The sequence below is a fragment of the Pteronotus mesoamericanus genome, unplaced genomic scaffold, assembly GCF_021234165.1.
Source record: "Pteronotus mesoamericanus isolate MK-2021 breed Mesoamerican mustached bat unplaced genomic scaffold, CSHL_Meso_final contig_52, whole genome shotgun sequence".
NCBI classification, from domain to species: domain Eukaryota; kingdom Metazoa; phylum Chordata; class Mammalia; order Chiroptera; family Mormoopidae; genus Pteronotus; species Pteronotus mesoamericanus.
The window spans coordinates 13,496,815-13,511,715 of NW_026555189.1; the positions used below are offsets into that span (position 1 = coordinate 13,496,815).

Below are 14,901 nucleotides of genomic sequence, written 5' to 3' on the forward strand. Positions count from 1 at the left end.
CATACTGTGCTTGATTCACCACCGTTGCCTCCCCAATGCCTAGAACAGAACTTGAAATAGCACAGGCACTCAATGGGTGTTTGTTGCAAGGATGAATGAATTTATTAGTCGTCGCATGGATGGATTGTCATGTAGGTGGCTTTGGTGGCTGGGTGGGGATGAGGCAAGATACTACATAAGCTGTAGCCAGTACCTGCCCATGGCAGCAGGTGGCTGGAGGGAGAAGGCCATGTCACTTCCAGCAGGCTGAGTGCTTTTTTTTAGGGCCTGGCAGTGAGGTGCGTGCATGGCGGAGGCCTGCAGAAGAGGTAATGCCAAGAGGGCAGCTCTGCCCACCTCTAATTATTGCTTAGTCTTCCTGGCAACGCCAGCTGCCTGCCCCAGGGAGCTCGGTCTCGTTCATCACAGTGTGAACTCAGGGTGGGGCTGCTGCCACTGCCAGTGGGGAAGAAGACAAGAGGAGGTTCCCAGGGCCGTTTGGATGTTGGAGAGCAGAGGAAGCCCCAGGCTTAGAACATGCTCAGTTCCTGTCCTTTCTGTTCCCAGGGCAGCTGAGCGGTGTCCCCTGACTCAAGGATCCCATCAAGAAGCCTGTAGGGTGGCCAAGGAGCAAGCCAGGTGAAGGGGGCATCATAGCACCCCCAGGCAGGGAGCCTCAAATGGTTTGGTGTCTGCTGATGTGGAAGCCCTTGGGAAGATGGTGCCCTGGTGGCTGGCCGGGCAGCCAGGCTGCTCAGGCCCGGAAGGAGGCCTTGACCAAACGGCCCATCAGTGGCTGTGGCGGCCGGAAGTTGTTTACCATGTGGATCCTCTCATCATCCTCCGAGGTGAAAAGCAAGCTCCGAAACTTCTCCATCTTGAGAAGACAGAAGAGAAAGTCTGGGTGGGGTGGGGAGCTATGGTTCCCTCTGATCCCAGACCCATCATCTGGCATACCCTGCCCAGTCAGCTCTGCCCCTTCCCCCTTGGACTTGTCCCCAATTCTCCCTACTCATTCTCTCTTGGGACCCCAACCTCAGTTATTTACTCCCTAAAGGGCCACTGAACCTGGACCCTGCTCCACCAAGTTCCAATTCCAATTCCATCTAACTCAGACATCAGAAAATGCAGCATTGGGATTCTAACACAACAAGCATGGTCCCAGGATCCAGGGATCTCCCCTCCCAGCCTGTGTCTGGGTCCTAATGACTATCAATCAAGCTAACTCCCATCTAAGAATCTAAATGTTTATTAGCAAAAGATGGGAGCCTGGACAGTGGGACCACAGGCTGTGGGTGCTGGTTGGGAGAGTCACACTGCCTGGGGTGGACCCTGAGCACCGCCACGTCCCTCCATCTCACGCTCCACCTGGAGGACTCACCTGCCTTTCAGAGATGCTGATGGGCTCTCGGAGCACAATCCAGGTGACGCTCTCACTTAGTGGGGGAGTCGTCAGGGAGCCTGGGTAGGTCCAGTAGTGCCGGCTGGCAGGCAGCAGACACTTGGGGTTGAAGCAGCTGAACTGGGCCTTGGTGCCCTGCCGTGGGGTTGGGGAACCCAGGAATCAGCATCAACCTCCCACCAGGACCAGACCAGCAGCCCTCCCACCTGTTTCTGTCAGGGGATCTAGGCTTCTCCTTGGCTCATTGATGAAAACTGGGGGCAAATGCCTGTGATCCCAGATGCCATCTCCCAGCCAGGGCCAGGCCCTGTCCACCCATGTGTTTGCACGTAAAAGCCGCAGCTCCAGGAGCTCTTTGGCCATCATGTCTTCTCCCTTGCCTTCAGCGACCCTTAGTGGCACTGCATGCTGGACAACCATTAACGAATGTGAGAAGTATCTTATCAATCCTATAACTGCCCAGGCTGCGTGCTGGGCACTCCATGGGGCCAGGGGCCCTGGTGAAGAGGAGTTAGGCACAGGGTACTGCAGGTGCTGCCCTGTCCTCTTCATCTCGATGAGGGTGTGCTGCCAGGATGGAAGGGTGGGTGTGTCCACTCCGTCCTCTAGCCCCTTCCTCCCTCCCCAGGTCGCTCTGGGTCAGAGGCATGTGCCCCTGGTCTCACCTTAAACCGAACCATGTAGAGTGCATCTGTCAGACGGTTCATGCTGGGGTGCCCATCCCCCATCTGTCAGGGAGAGGGTAGTGTGAGCCCAGTACCACTGTGTTCTGGAACCAGAGGCAGTACCAAGCCTCCCGTGCCCCTCCTGGTCCTGGGTAAACTCCCCTCACCTCCAAGAAGACACCGACCACAGCCAGGCCATCAGGTGCTGAGGCTGCCTCCCCAAACGAGCTGTATTTCTTGGCGTTCCAATGCACCAGGTGCAGCTACAGGGTTAACAACAGGCCAGACAGGGCTCAGCACCTCCCAGGGGCCATGGGAGCTCAAGTCAGGCTTCCCCCACTCCCATCAGACTCTAGGCCCCTCTGCAGGAGGAACTAGCTGTCAAACCCCCTAGGCCCAGCATCCTAAGTGGCCCCCAGGCCACATGGCACACATAGTATCCACCCTGCTCTGGGCCCAACCCTTTTCTGAGCCCCAGGGAACCAAAGAGGAATCTGGCTCAGGCCCTGCCCTCCATAAACTATAAAATAGCTAATGGCCATCCAGTGTGACACTCCCTGAGGATGGCACCTGCACTAAGTCCAAAGAATAATTAGGAGGTCAGTAGGTGGAACCCTTGGGGGAAGGTACTGGAGGCAGAACACCTGGAGGTATGGGCAAAAGCCTGGAGCTATGCAAGAGCCCAATGTGGGGAGGGGATTCACCACCTGCAGGGCAGGTGGGGAGGTGGGGGCGAGGAGATGAGGCCCTGCAAGGCCAATTCATGTGGAGACTTGAATGCTAAGCTCAGTCCTTGAAGGCTTGTTAGCAAGGGACTGGATTTGTCCTTCAGAAAATTCCTTCTGGACACACAGACCAGGACAGCTGTGGGCAAAGTTCAGGTGAAAGACCCTAACTTGGGAGTAGGTGGAGGGTGTCTCTCCTAAAAGCCCCTGGGTGCTCCTCCTCACTCACTCCAGAGCCCCACACCAGGCAACCGCGAAACCCCTGACTATCCAGTCCCCTTCCCCTTCCCAAGGTGGTAAAGGGATTCCTGTTGAGGAGGGCCCTTACCTCGCAGGGGAATGACTTGCCATCCACCGTGTGCTCTGAGCCCACGTTGTGCTTCTTGCCCCAGTGGAAATGGAACTGCCTAAGCCGGTAGGGCCCATCCAGGGGGCCCCCAGTCACCACTGTGGGTAGAAGTGGAGCTTAAAACAACCAGTGAGAGGGAGCCCAGATTGCCCAGCAGGTGCTAGTGCCAGGATCAGGGCAGTGCCCAGGATGGGGGATACATTTTTCATTTGAAAAATTGGTTGGGCTAATTGGTCTTGGGTCAGTCCCCATTCAGTTCTTTGGGCCCTTAGCTGGGTCAAGGCAGAAACTCTGGCAGCCTGTGGGTGGCAGAGTCTGATGTTGACAGAATACATCTCTCCACCCTCCCCACTCCTACCCAATTTTGCATGGAAGCTGGAACCTTGCCTCTAAGCCCCCCATTATCACTAACAATAGGCCTGCCATGTCTGGAGCCCAGGGTTGAGTCAGAAGGATTACTTTGTTTAGTCCTCATAGTAGCTCATGAGGGACAGAACCTATTATCTCTATTTTATAAAGGAGGAAACCAAAGTACAGAGTGGGCAAGGCATTTGCCCAAGGTCACACAGTAAGGTACTGAGCTAGGATATAAGCCTGTATTTCCTTTGTAAGTCCAGAGCCCAAGCCACTAATCACCAGGTCATGCTGCCTCCCCAGGACCTGGTGGTGTCCAGAGGCCAGCTCCTCCGGGTTCCCACTCTGCTGGCAAGGTCTTGGTACTCCCAATGTGTACCCCCATCCTGGTCTCTTTGGGGGGCCCCACTTGTGCTGGTTTTGTGACTTTCCCACCATGATATCTGGTGAACTGGGGCCAAGCATAAGGCCTCCTGGGACTGATTGAATTTCTAGCTGAAAGGGATCTGGCGGGGGAAGAGCCCCTGCCAGGCCTGAATGTGAGCCCCTGGATCAGGTGGCGGCCCTGGGCTCAGAGCTCCACTAGGCCTCTCCAGGATGGCCGACCAGGGCAGGGCCTTGCCCTCTGTGGGCCCCTCAGGGAGGGGGAGGGGGGAAGGAAGAGGGGAGGGGGGAGGAGGAAGGCAGCACCGTCTAGAGGCCTAACTCGCCTTGCTATCTGTCCTGCAGGCTGAGCCCCCTGATACAGCCTGCGGGGACCCATCCCTCTGAGCATGCCCTACCTGGGTCCCCCGAGGGTGTTCTCTCAGAGAATGAATCCTTCCCTAAACTCTTGAACTTGGCTCCCTTGGCCTCTTCCCTTTGTCCTGACCATAGAACACACCGCTATTCACTGTGTACTCACTATGTGTTTTACACTCTATAGGTGTCAACCCCACAGAGACCTTGAGGGTAATACACTGTTATCCCTGTTGGGCAGATGTGGGACTAAGGCTCAGAAAAGTAGGTATCCTGCCCAAGGTCACACAGCTGGTAAGTGGCAGAGCTCCCACTATCTGGCTCTCAAGCCCACCTTCTTTCCACTGGTTCCCTGACCCCTCAGGTCTAGGCATCCTGGTAGGGGAGGGAATCCCAGCCAGACCCGCAAGTGAGCCCTTGGGTCAGAAGTCCAGAGGATGCCCCCCCCCCCCCCCCCCCCGCCCAGGCCTCCTACCCCACCCCCTACAGGAGCTTTTCATGGGCTACTGATCTGAATTGAACTCTCAGTGCTCTCTGAAGGTTGTTTAGAAGTTATTGCCACATGAAAACTGCTCCTTCATAAACCCTAATCTAGGCTCATCAAGAGCCCCATGTCCCTCCCCAACACTCTGGGTGGGAGGCTTTTCTTAGAATTCAGTACCAGGAAATGTTTTGTCTCTCTCCTGAGGATCTGCTGGATTTGCTCCTTTCTGAAGCAAGAACTATAATTGATCTTCTTTCCTTTCTTTCCTAGCCTACCAGGAAACTCAGGGCTAAACAACTAAAGTCACTCCTACCTGGCTTCCTTCCTCTTCTCTGCCCTTTGATTTTTTAATTGAAACATAAGTTCCCTAGAGTGCTTTTATTATGAGTGTGGGATGGGGGTGGGAGTGGGGGTGGGGGGCGGTAGGCAGAGCTCCCGTCACTTCCTAACACAAGAAACTCCAGCAAATTTCCCCCTTGCCCCACCCCACACCTCACAGGCCTGGTCACAAGGACACAATCCCTTTACTGAGAAGCATTCCTGAGGCCTCTGCTAGAAATTTATAATAAAAGAACCTGGACTTTAATCCCAGGGCAAAGAGACCTTGGAAAGAGTGCCACAAGTTCCTGTTGGCCCGAGATAGTTGCAGTCTCGAGGTTGTATGTGTGGGCTGGAAAGAAGACCTTTGGAGTCAGACCTGGCTGGTTTGGGCCCTGCCACTCTCACTGAGTCTTTACTTGCGCATCTTAGACGTGGGTTCTTGAGAGGAATAAAACAGCTCCCTGTGACCTTAGCAAAGGGCCTGGCACACAGAACATTTTAGCTCCCTTCTTCCTCTGCTGGGCTTGGCCAGATCACACAGAGAGGAGAGTTTGGCCTTAGGCCACACAGCAGGTCAGTGATGGGGCAGGGAGTGAAGTGAAAACAAACCCAACCTAAAGCACTAAATAGAAGGGAAGAAGGGAAATAGGATTTCTTGAGCTTTGGAGCATCTGCTGTATGTCAGCACTATAAACATCACTTCAGTTTTTCCATTTTTCTCTCTATGATCCTAGGGAGAAAAGTAAGTTCTTCTCGCTCCCATTTTATGCCTAAGGAGACTGAGGCTCAGGCCATGGCTTCCTAGTTGGTGAGAGATGGAGGCTCCTTGCCCTACCAGAGCTTGCTGCCCCTCTTGAGCCTGCCCAAAACAGGGTTAGGACCCCAGGTAGAGGGGTGACAGGGTCTGCCAGGGGCCACTTACCAGACCGATCATCACTGTCATTGAAGTCCACCTGGACAGAGTGGCCATTGTTGGCAATGCTGAGGGATGTGCAGGCCTCATAGGAAAGCTCCAGTGGCTTCAGGCTGGGCGAGTACACAGCCTGGCTGGATACAATATTGATTGGTGATTGGCGGTATCCCTGGGCAATGGGATACAGCTTGTGCCACTGTGAGGGGCCTGCAGGTGGGGAGAGGGCAAGGACTCAGGCCATCCCAGATCTCTGGGCTGCAGGCTGAGGGCACCTATTGGGGATGGTCTCCCTGGCATCCTTTCAGACGTCTGCCCCTGCTTCGGAGCTGTGCAGTCTGGAGCGCCAGTCCCAGATCTTCCACTTACCGTCCATTTCTTTGTCTTTGAAATGACCTCCCTAAAACTTACCACCCAGGGCTGATAGGAGGTCCCTCAGGCATCAGAAGTCCCTGACCTGATCATATCAGGTAACAGGCCTCTTCCTGTACCTCGGACATGTTTGTGTTGTCGTTTCTGATAATAATAATAAAAATTCCCCTCATCCTGATTTTGTCTCTGTGGTATGCATTTGTTCCTCACAATGACCTTGTGAAGTAGAAACCAGTGAGGTCCTTATTTCACTGATGAGCGAGCTGAGGATCATTCAGACATGTGCATACATACACTTGGCCACTTATATAAACATAGCACATGCATGAACTGCCCCCAGCTGTCCTCCCCAGGCATGTGCCTATAGATCCGTAGAGATTTTCATGTATGCACACATGTGTGCAATGACCAGAGCTCACTGGATATGAGTGGCCAGGCGCAGTAACACATGTGTATACAAACACACACACACCCTGTCAACTATATCTGACACACGCCTATGCACCTTCACACAGAGACCCCCTGTTGCTAACCTAGATCTGCACTAAGAGACTACAGCAAAACACATGCAGGTACACACACGCAGACATATACACACACACCTGCATGTACACCCACGGGCACCTACCACCTGCCTCCCAGAGGCCCCATCTGCAGCCGAGAGGCTCAGAATCTCCCTAGGGAACATCCTGAGATGCAGCCTATTTTTAGATCTATTGCCGGCTGGTGCTTCTCCCTGTTTTTTGGCTTCTTAAGTTTTCCTGAGAAAATAGCAGCAGGTGCCAACAGAGCTGTGTCCCCAATGGATGACTCAGAATCGTGTCCCAGACTCCCTGGGTTATTTTTGAAGTCTTGTGAGTATGCCACCTGCTGGCACCTCTATCCTTTGTCCTTCTTTCTCTCAGCACCCCTAGACTGGACCACCCAGGTCTGGCTGGGTGAGGGGCGGCGAGCAGTCTGAGGATGGCTGGCCATGGCACCGGCTTATAGGATGCTGGATGCTCAGAGCCAGTGGGCTGGACTAGCAAGAAGGCTGAAGTTAGGGGACTCTTGAGTCTGGGGAGGTACCCAGAAGCTGGCTTGGGGCAGGTGCTGGGAAGAAAGTCTCTTCTATGGGTTGTCAGCCTGCCCCTTTTCTGCCTCTTGCTCCATTTCTGCTGGTCTCTGTTGCCTTTTCTGAATGCCTCTTTCCAGCTTTTGCATGCCCAGGTCTGGAGTTCGCTGCTCCAAAAGGTGTCCCTGTGCCCTTGGGGTCCCTCAGGGGGGCAGATAATATGGACAGCTTCTCTCTAATTCCCTCCAGCCCATGGTAACCTCCTGACCTCCAGACTGTAGCCCAGCACCTCCCCGCCCCCCAAGAGTGACTGCCTCTCCCCAGAGAAGTGGGGATGGGAAGTGCTCCTCCCACTAGCCCTTCTCCTTCTCCCCACCCTCACCTGCCGTCACGGGTCTACTGGTAGCCGAGATCTTGGGACCTCATTGCCCACCTCAGGGAAAGGGGGAAATCCTTACTCCAGACAATCCCACCAGCCTGGTAAGAAACAGCCTAAAAGGAAACAGACCTGTCCCAGACCCACACTCTAGCACTCCGGCTTTCACTTCCTGCCTCTCCTCCCTTCCTCTGCAGCCTAAGGAAACTGAGAGCAGAACTGAGGAGCTATTTTCCAGGTCAGACCAGGAGGACGGTGTGGGCCACGTCTCATACTAGGACATGTTCAGACACCCTGCTCCCTTTAGACACCCAGACACACGCGTGCGCACGCAGATGCCCCATTCCCTCACGTACCTGCCAACAAGTAAGCGTAAATACCCCGCAGGGAAACTCTGTCCTGGGGACACTGCGCCCTTGCCCGTGCGGAGCCCGGCTCTCGGGATGTTCCTGCACACACGACGTGCGAGCTCCGCATCCCGCACCCACGCACAAGCGCTCTTCCCCAACCGCCCCCTCAGCTCTAGGGCACCTCTGCCCCCAGGGCCCGCGAGAGATGGGTGAGTGTGTGTCGGGGGTAGGGCGGTGGGGGCCCGGGTTCGCGTGACTCCGGCGGTCCGAGGCTGCGCGGAGGAGGCGGCACAGCGCAGCTGGCGGCTGGGCCGGTTGGGGCGCAGCGCAGACTTTGCGCCAGGCGCAAGGGAGCCAGGGCTCGGTCCGGGCAGGTGGGCCGGGTTCTGGGAGGTTGGATGGGAGGCGGGGTCCGGATCTGGCCCAGAGGGTGGGGGACTTGAGGGTCCGGGAAACCCGGCCGGGCGCGAGTCGCAGAGGATCCCAGCCGGCCAAGGTCTGTGCCTACCGTCGTTCTGGCCGTAGCCCCAGCCGTGGTGGCCGGTCATGCCGCTGCCGTCCCCGCGGCCGTGTATCTGCCGACTGGGCTCAGTTCTGCTGGCTCAGGCTGCAGCTCGGGCCCCGCTCGCTGCTGCGGAGCAGCCTCTTAAAGCAGTGACGGGAGGAGCAGCTCCCGGGAGACCTGCCCCGCCCCCCCTCCCCCACGCAAGACAAGGGAGGCCGGCCAGGCACCGCCCTCGCCCGCCTGCCAGTTGAGCCCCAAGTCGAGATGTGGGGCCAGGAGCTCGTGAACCTCTCCCCCAACTCAACTCTTGTCTTGGTTTGATGACTGTCCCTCCTTTTCTCCGGCACGTGTACAGGCTCTGGGACACAAGAAATCGCTCACGCTGAGGGCTGCCCCGGTTTCTCCACATTCCTTCCCCTCCCCAGGCTTGTCCCTGATCAGAAAAATCCTACCACCGAGGACCTGAGCTCTGCGCCTTGAGTCCTCTGGGATTGGAGAGTCCCCTTTAAATTCAAATTACACTGACCATTGTGTTGAGAACTGGAGCTTCTCCTGTTTGCCAGACACTGTGGCAGGTTCTGGGCCAAACTTTGGGCCCTTCTTGTCCTCTAAACCTCCCAGTTTCCCTATAATATTGGGTGATACCTCCATTAGCACTCTTTCAGAGCAGGGGGCTGAATCCTGGAGAGGTGAAGTGACTCGGCCCAGGTCATCTGGCCAGCTAGTACGGAATTTACTCCCAGTTTGTGCCACTCCAGACTCTGTGCTCTTGACCGCTTCCCCTAGGGCTGGGGGCAAGTGGGTCTTGGGGGTGCCAGGGGCTAGGAGCCTTGGGGAAGGGCAAGGGCAGGACTAGCAGTCCAAACCCTGGCCCAGGAAGAGCCAGAGCCTTAAAGTGGGGGAGGGGATTTTGCCACTAACCAGTGACATGGAGACAGACTCATAGACACTGGCTGGCTAATCCCTGGAACCAAGTCTGAGGCCTTGCCTCCCAAACGTCTCATTCTCTTCATTGCTTCCTCCTTCTGTCCAAGACCCTGCCTGTCCCTGTGCAGCCCCCTGTTTGTCCCCCCTTTCCTTGCTTCCTCATGACTTTTGGTACCCCCTTGCTGGGAGCTCAGGCCCCTCACCCTGCACTCAACCTCATTGCTGGCCGCAGCCCAACATTTCCCCACCCTCTAGCCCTGATTCTTGCTGTGCCCTCCACCTGGCACATCCTTTGTCTTCCACCCACTGGCTCCAGCCAGCATAATCTGATTCATCTTAGGATGTGGCTTTGTGCCAGGGCGAGGGCTAGTCTCTGGCTAGGCCTCAGCAGGCAGTTTTGGCAAGGCAAACAGATGGGTGGATGGAAGGACAGGAAATGATCCCACAAAGGGATCTGTACCCAACAGGAGATAAAGGGGCATTTGTGGAGTATCTGCTGGTCTGACCTTCACCAAAGGAGACTGTTTCAGATCCTGCTCTTGGCTGACCTGGTGAAGGAGTCTGCCATTCTGTCTTCCTGACTCCCCTACATCTCTGTGGCTGTCTTAGTCAGATTCCCTCCCCTAGGCCCTGAACCCCAGTTCCCCAGGAAGAGTGGTGGAGATTCACTGATAACTTTCAAGGTCAGCCAGTGATTTCTAAGCCCTACCTAGATGCTTCTCTCTGACCCAGGAGCTAAAAGGGGCCCTTAAGATAAGCTTGACCCTAGGGTGTGGACACGGTGGCCCAAAGATCAGCAAGAGAGAGAATGCAACATTGTCAAGGCCCTAGGTCTCTAAGCCAGAAACATCATCTTCAGACAAGAAGACAAAGGTTTGCTTCCATGAGGCCTGCAGCCTCTGTTCATCTTGAAGAATAGCCTTCCACCTTCTCCTGTGGGTAGTTGCAACACCCTCAGGGCCTGGGGATGCACCCAAATGTGTCTATTTCATTGACCCACGTCCGCCTCACAGTGACCCAGGCCTTTTCCATATTTATTTATAATATTAAAAAATAGAACTGAAGTTATTTATATAGCTTTATGTCCAGTTTCACCTGCACAGCAACCCTGGAGGGATTTTTCACCCCATTATACAGATGAGGAAAGCAAGGCTCAGAAAAGTTTAGTTGCAGAGCATAGTGACAAAGCAAGCATACAAACCCAGGGCTGCTGAGTCCCTTATTCGACGTGTCTAAAATCACGGGGAGGGGGAAGAGGAAGTGGATTTTAAATTTGATTGTCATTTGTGTATATATGCTTTGCATATATATGCAGGGCTCTGGAAGGAGTTAAGAGAAGCTAGGGAAAATATTTGCCTCCAAGAAGGAGACTGGAGACAAGAACAGTTGGGGAGAGTGAGGAACAGGGGTGGAAGGGACACTCTATACTGCCTACTCCTTTCAAAAGAATAAAAATGTATACAGTTGACTCTTGAACAACATAGGTTTGAACTGTGCAGGTCCATTTATATGAGGATTTTTTTTCAATAAATACTTACAGTACTGTAAATGTATTTTCTCTTATGATTTTCTTAGTAACATATCTTTTTCTCTAACTTTATCGTAAGAATACAGTATGTAATACATATAACATATAAAATACATGTTAATAGACTATTTATCAGTAAGGCTCTGATAAACAGTAACCTATTAGTAGTTAGGTTTTTGGGGAGTCAAAAGTTACACGTGCTGCCCTGGCCGGTGTGGCTCAGTTGGTTGGAGTGTTGTCCCATAGCTGAAGGGTTGCAGGTTTGACTCCTGGTCGGGGCTCATACCTAGTTTGCAGTTTCGATCCCTGGTCCAGGCGCATACGGGAAGCAACCAATTGATGCTGCTCTCTCTTGCATCAGTTTTCTTTCACTCTCTTCCTCTCTCCTTTCTTCTCTCTCTGAAAGCAATGAAAGTGTTCTGGAGTGAGAATTAAAAAAAAGTTATACGTGGAATTTGGATTGCATGGGCAGGGGGAGTTTTCAACATCCCTAACCTGGATGTTGTTCAAGAGTCAACTGTATTACCTCGCTAACAGCCAAATAAAAGTTGATCCAGTTCTTTTCTTCCTGCAGCCTGTCTTCAGCAATTTTCTCCCAGTGCTGGGAACCCAGGAAGATGAGAGGAGCCAAAGGAGTCTGACTGTCTCAGGTGAAGCCCCAGTTGCACCAGCAGCCCATTCAGGTCAACTTGGGAGAGCTTGTGACCTCATTCAGGCGCCTCCTGTCTCAATTACGTGCTGTCTTTAAAGCTGAATTGATTTCACTGCTCTGGAGTTTACTCTTTGGTCTCAGTGGCTCCTGGATTTTGCTGTTCCTGGAGGGGGTGGAGCACAGAGTCATGAGGGTTGAGACGCAGGGTTGAGCAGGAGGGCGAGAACAGCTTGCATAGCCACATCTCATTCATCGCGCATCTTTGACCTGATCTCACTTTCCCTCTTGAAGGTACAGTGTCTTTGCTCTATGAGATGAGGGGCTCATCCCTCTACCACCCACTTTATGGGCATCCCTATGAGCACTGGCTGAGAAAACAGGTGTCCAATGCTGTACCAACAGACAGAATCATGTCTGCTCTTCATCATATATTATGCACAGGACCAACAGGCCAGGCTAGAAGGCTTGTGGCCTGGAAATGCTAAGATCAGAATTATAGCTCCTTGTATTTTTAAAAAAACATTTTCACTTCAAGTATGTGTGGGGATGTGTCCATGCAGTAGGATGGACTGAGCCTGGGCTGTGGACTCAGACAGACCTGGGCTTGCTTCCAGCATCACTGGCTATGTGACCTGGGCAAAGTTGATTCATCTCTCTGAGTCTGTATTCTTATTTGTAAGGTGGGAATAGAGAGTCTAGAGGGCTAACAGGATGGTCAGATAAGGTGAGGCCTTGAGACGCCTGGCACCAGTGATGCACTCCTCAGACCCTAAGACCTCTATTCTTTCCCCTTTCCTTACCTTGTTGGGCACATTTAAAACCCCAAACATTCTTTTTCCAGTTATAGTAGTGGCAGCTATTCACTGAATAAAATTTGGAAGACTCAGGAAAACGTATAGAGGAAAATTTAAACTACTGGTCATGTGACTCAAGAATCAGCATTGTTAACATTTTAGTGACCATCCTGCCCAGGTTCTTGATATGTATTTGTATTACTTAAAAAACAATCAGAGTAACATGTATAACTTCGTGACCAGTTCCCCCCTACCCCCTCATTAGGTTAGCATTTTCTTGTTTGGTCAGCCTTGGAGAACTTGACACAGTGCATTAGTATATGGGTTATTTCCAGTTTTCACTACCGTAAATAGCTCTGCAGTGAACATCCATATTTATACAGCTTTGCATGTGTCTGATGATTTCCTTGGGATAAACTGCTAGAAGTGAAATTACTGTATCAGATGATATACACATTGCCAGTAAGGCATTTAAAAATGTGAAAAGCATGGTGAAAATAGTTTCAGAAATGCATTCTTTCATTCAATGCGCATTTGTTGAAGACTTATTAGATGCCAAGTGCTGGGCTAGGCATGGGTGATACAACTGTGATCATTACAGACCCACAGCTGTCTCTGTCTCGTGGGAGGAGTGGGGAAGAGGCAAAATGACTGGCCAATGAGCACCAGGGTGAGGAGGGCTAGGACGGGCAAGGGCAGGCATGGAGGGCTAGTTGACGCAGCCTGAGAGTGTCCTGGGTTGTGACTGATTCTTCCTGGTTGTTTTCCCATGGATTATAAATTCTTCTAGGGCAGAGCTAGCCCCAACTTCCTGGGAGCTCAGGCTCCACTGGCTGGGACTAACAATGATGGGTAGCAAAATAGACCTCAGCTGGGTCTGGCCAGATCTGTTGGAGTGTTTATTTCTAATCCCTATACCACCTCTTCATAGCTGTAAGATTTTGGGATTTTACTCCTCTCTCCAAGCCTCTGTTCTCTTGTCTGTGAACTGGGGTGAGCAATAGTGCCTGTTCATTGGGTAAGCACAAATGAACATAAAATAAGGTGATGCACATCAAGAAACACCCTGACATGTAAGTACTCAGGAATGTGGTTATGGGGTTCTGTTTTCCCATCTGTTCAGTGTGAGATTGGCCTAGATCAGAGGTTCTAAAACTTGAGCATGCATCACAATTTCTGATTCAGCAGGTCTGGGATGGGGTCTGAGAATTTACATTTCTAACAAATTCCTGAGTGATGTGGATGCTGCTGGTCCAGGACAACACTTTGAAAACCAGTGATACCTGATTCTTTCTCCTCCATAATAGGAAAAACTCATTCCTGGGCCTTGAGTCCCCAGATGGCACGGTTTGTGTCTGATCAATCCCCACGGTTCCAGCACAGGCACTTTTACATGCTATTATGGGCTGAATTGTATCCTTCAAAAGTTGTTGAAGTCCTAACCCCTAGTACTTGTGAATGTACTAAGAATGAACTTACTTAGAAATAGGGTTTTTAGAAATGTAATCAAGTTAAGATGAAGTCATTAGGGCAGGCCTCGATCCAATATGACTAGTGTTCTTATAAGAAGAAAGGGCAGCCCTGGCTGTTGGCTCAGTTAGTTGGAATGTTGTCCCAAACACCAAATGTTGCGGGTTCAATTCCTGATCAGGGCATATACCTAGGTTGCAGGTTTGATCTTTAGTTGGGGAGCATATGGGAGGCAATCGATTGGTGTTTCTCTCTCACATCAATGTTTCTCTCTCTCTCTAAAATAATTTAAAAAGAAAAAACAGCCCTGACTGGTGTGGCTCAGTGGGTTGGACATCATCCTACAGACCAAAAAGGTGATTTTTTGTCAGGGTGCATGCCTAGGTTGCAGGTTTGGTGCCTGGTTGGGGGCGAGCGAGAGACAGCTGTTCCGTGTTTCTCTCGCACATTGATATTTCTCCCTCTCTATCTCTTCCCTCCTCCAAAAATAAATAACTAAAATCTTTTAAAAAATACAAATTAAAATTAAAAAATGCCCTCGGATGAGAATTAAAAACAAAGAGAGAGAGAAGAGCACATAAAAACATGAGAGGAGAATGCCATGTGACAATGGAGACAGCAATTGAAATGCTGCATGCAGCTATAAGCCAGGGATTACCAGCAAACCAGCAGAAGCGAGGAGGCAAGGAACGATTCGTCCGGAGATGACACCTGCTGTTCCTTCTGCTGAAAATATTCTTCCTTGCCCATACCACAGGAAATATTCCTGGAGAGGAGGAGTGAGTGGAGTTCCTCTGTGCACCTATCAGCTTCCCCACTTCCTTCTATCGGAGAGTTACATTGTCTAGTAAGTACTTGTTTACTGTCCCTTTCCCCTCTCGGGGCTGTGACCTCCCAGGAACAGGGCCGGGGTCTTTGAAACAGGCCCCCAAAGTGGGCTTGTTGC

The 14,901-nt window shown here is 52.2% G+C and overlaps 1 protein-coding gene across 2 annotated transcripts; it reads right to left on the reverse strand.

Annotated features, from left to right (window-relative positions):
• Positions 1–95: 95 nt before the first annotated feature.
• CA7 (carbonic anhydrase 7) lies at positions 96–8,723 on the reverse strand. Of its 2 annotated transcripts, XM_054579078.1 has the most exons (7): positions 8,588–8,723; positions 5,940–6,137; positions 3,100–3,218; positions 2,214–2,309; positions 2,047–2,109; positions 1,361–1,516; positions 96–856 (listed from the first exon to the last, which is right to left on the reverse strand). In XM_054579078.1, exons 1-7 carry the CDS (start codon positions 8,625–8,627, stop codon positions 734–736), a joined length of 795 nt encoding a protein of 264 aa, XP_054435053.1. In that variant the 5' UTR covers positions 8,628–8,723; the 3' UTR covers positions 96–733. The 2 variants fall into 2 exon arrangements, with proteins under 2 accessions (XP_054435053.1, XP_054435054.1); XM_054579079.1 differs by lacking the exon at positions 2,047–2,109.
• Between the last annotated feature and the right edge of the window lie 6,178 nt (positions 8,724–14,901).

Bases quoted from the DNA above. Each gene is read 5' to 3' on its own strand.
- CA7 (XM_054579078.1), bottom strand. From the start codon at position 8,627: ATGACCGGCCACCACGGCTGGGGCTACGGCCAGAACGACG. The intron at 3,219-5,939 runs GTAAGTGGCCCC...TTCTACCCACAG, and splicing joins TGACAGTGATGATCGGTCTG to TGGTGACTGGGGGCCCCCTG. The intron at 1,517-2,046 runs GTGAGACCAGGG...ACCCCACGGCAG, and splicing joins TCTACATGGTTCGGTTTAAG to GGCACCAAGGCCCAGTTCAG.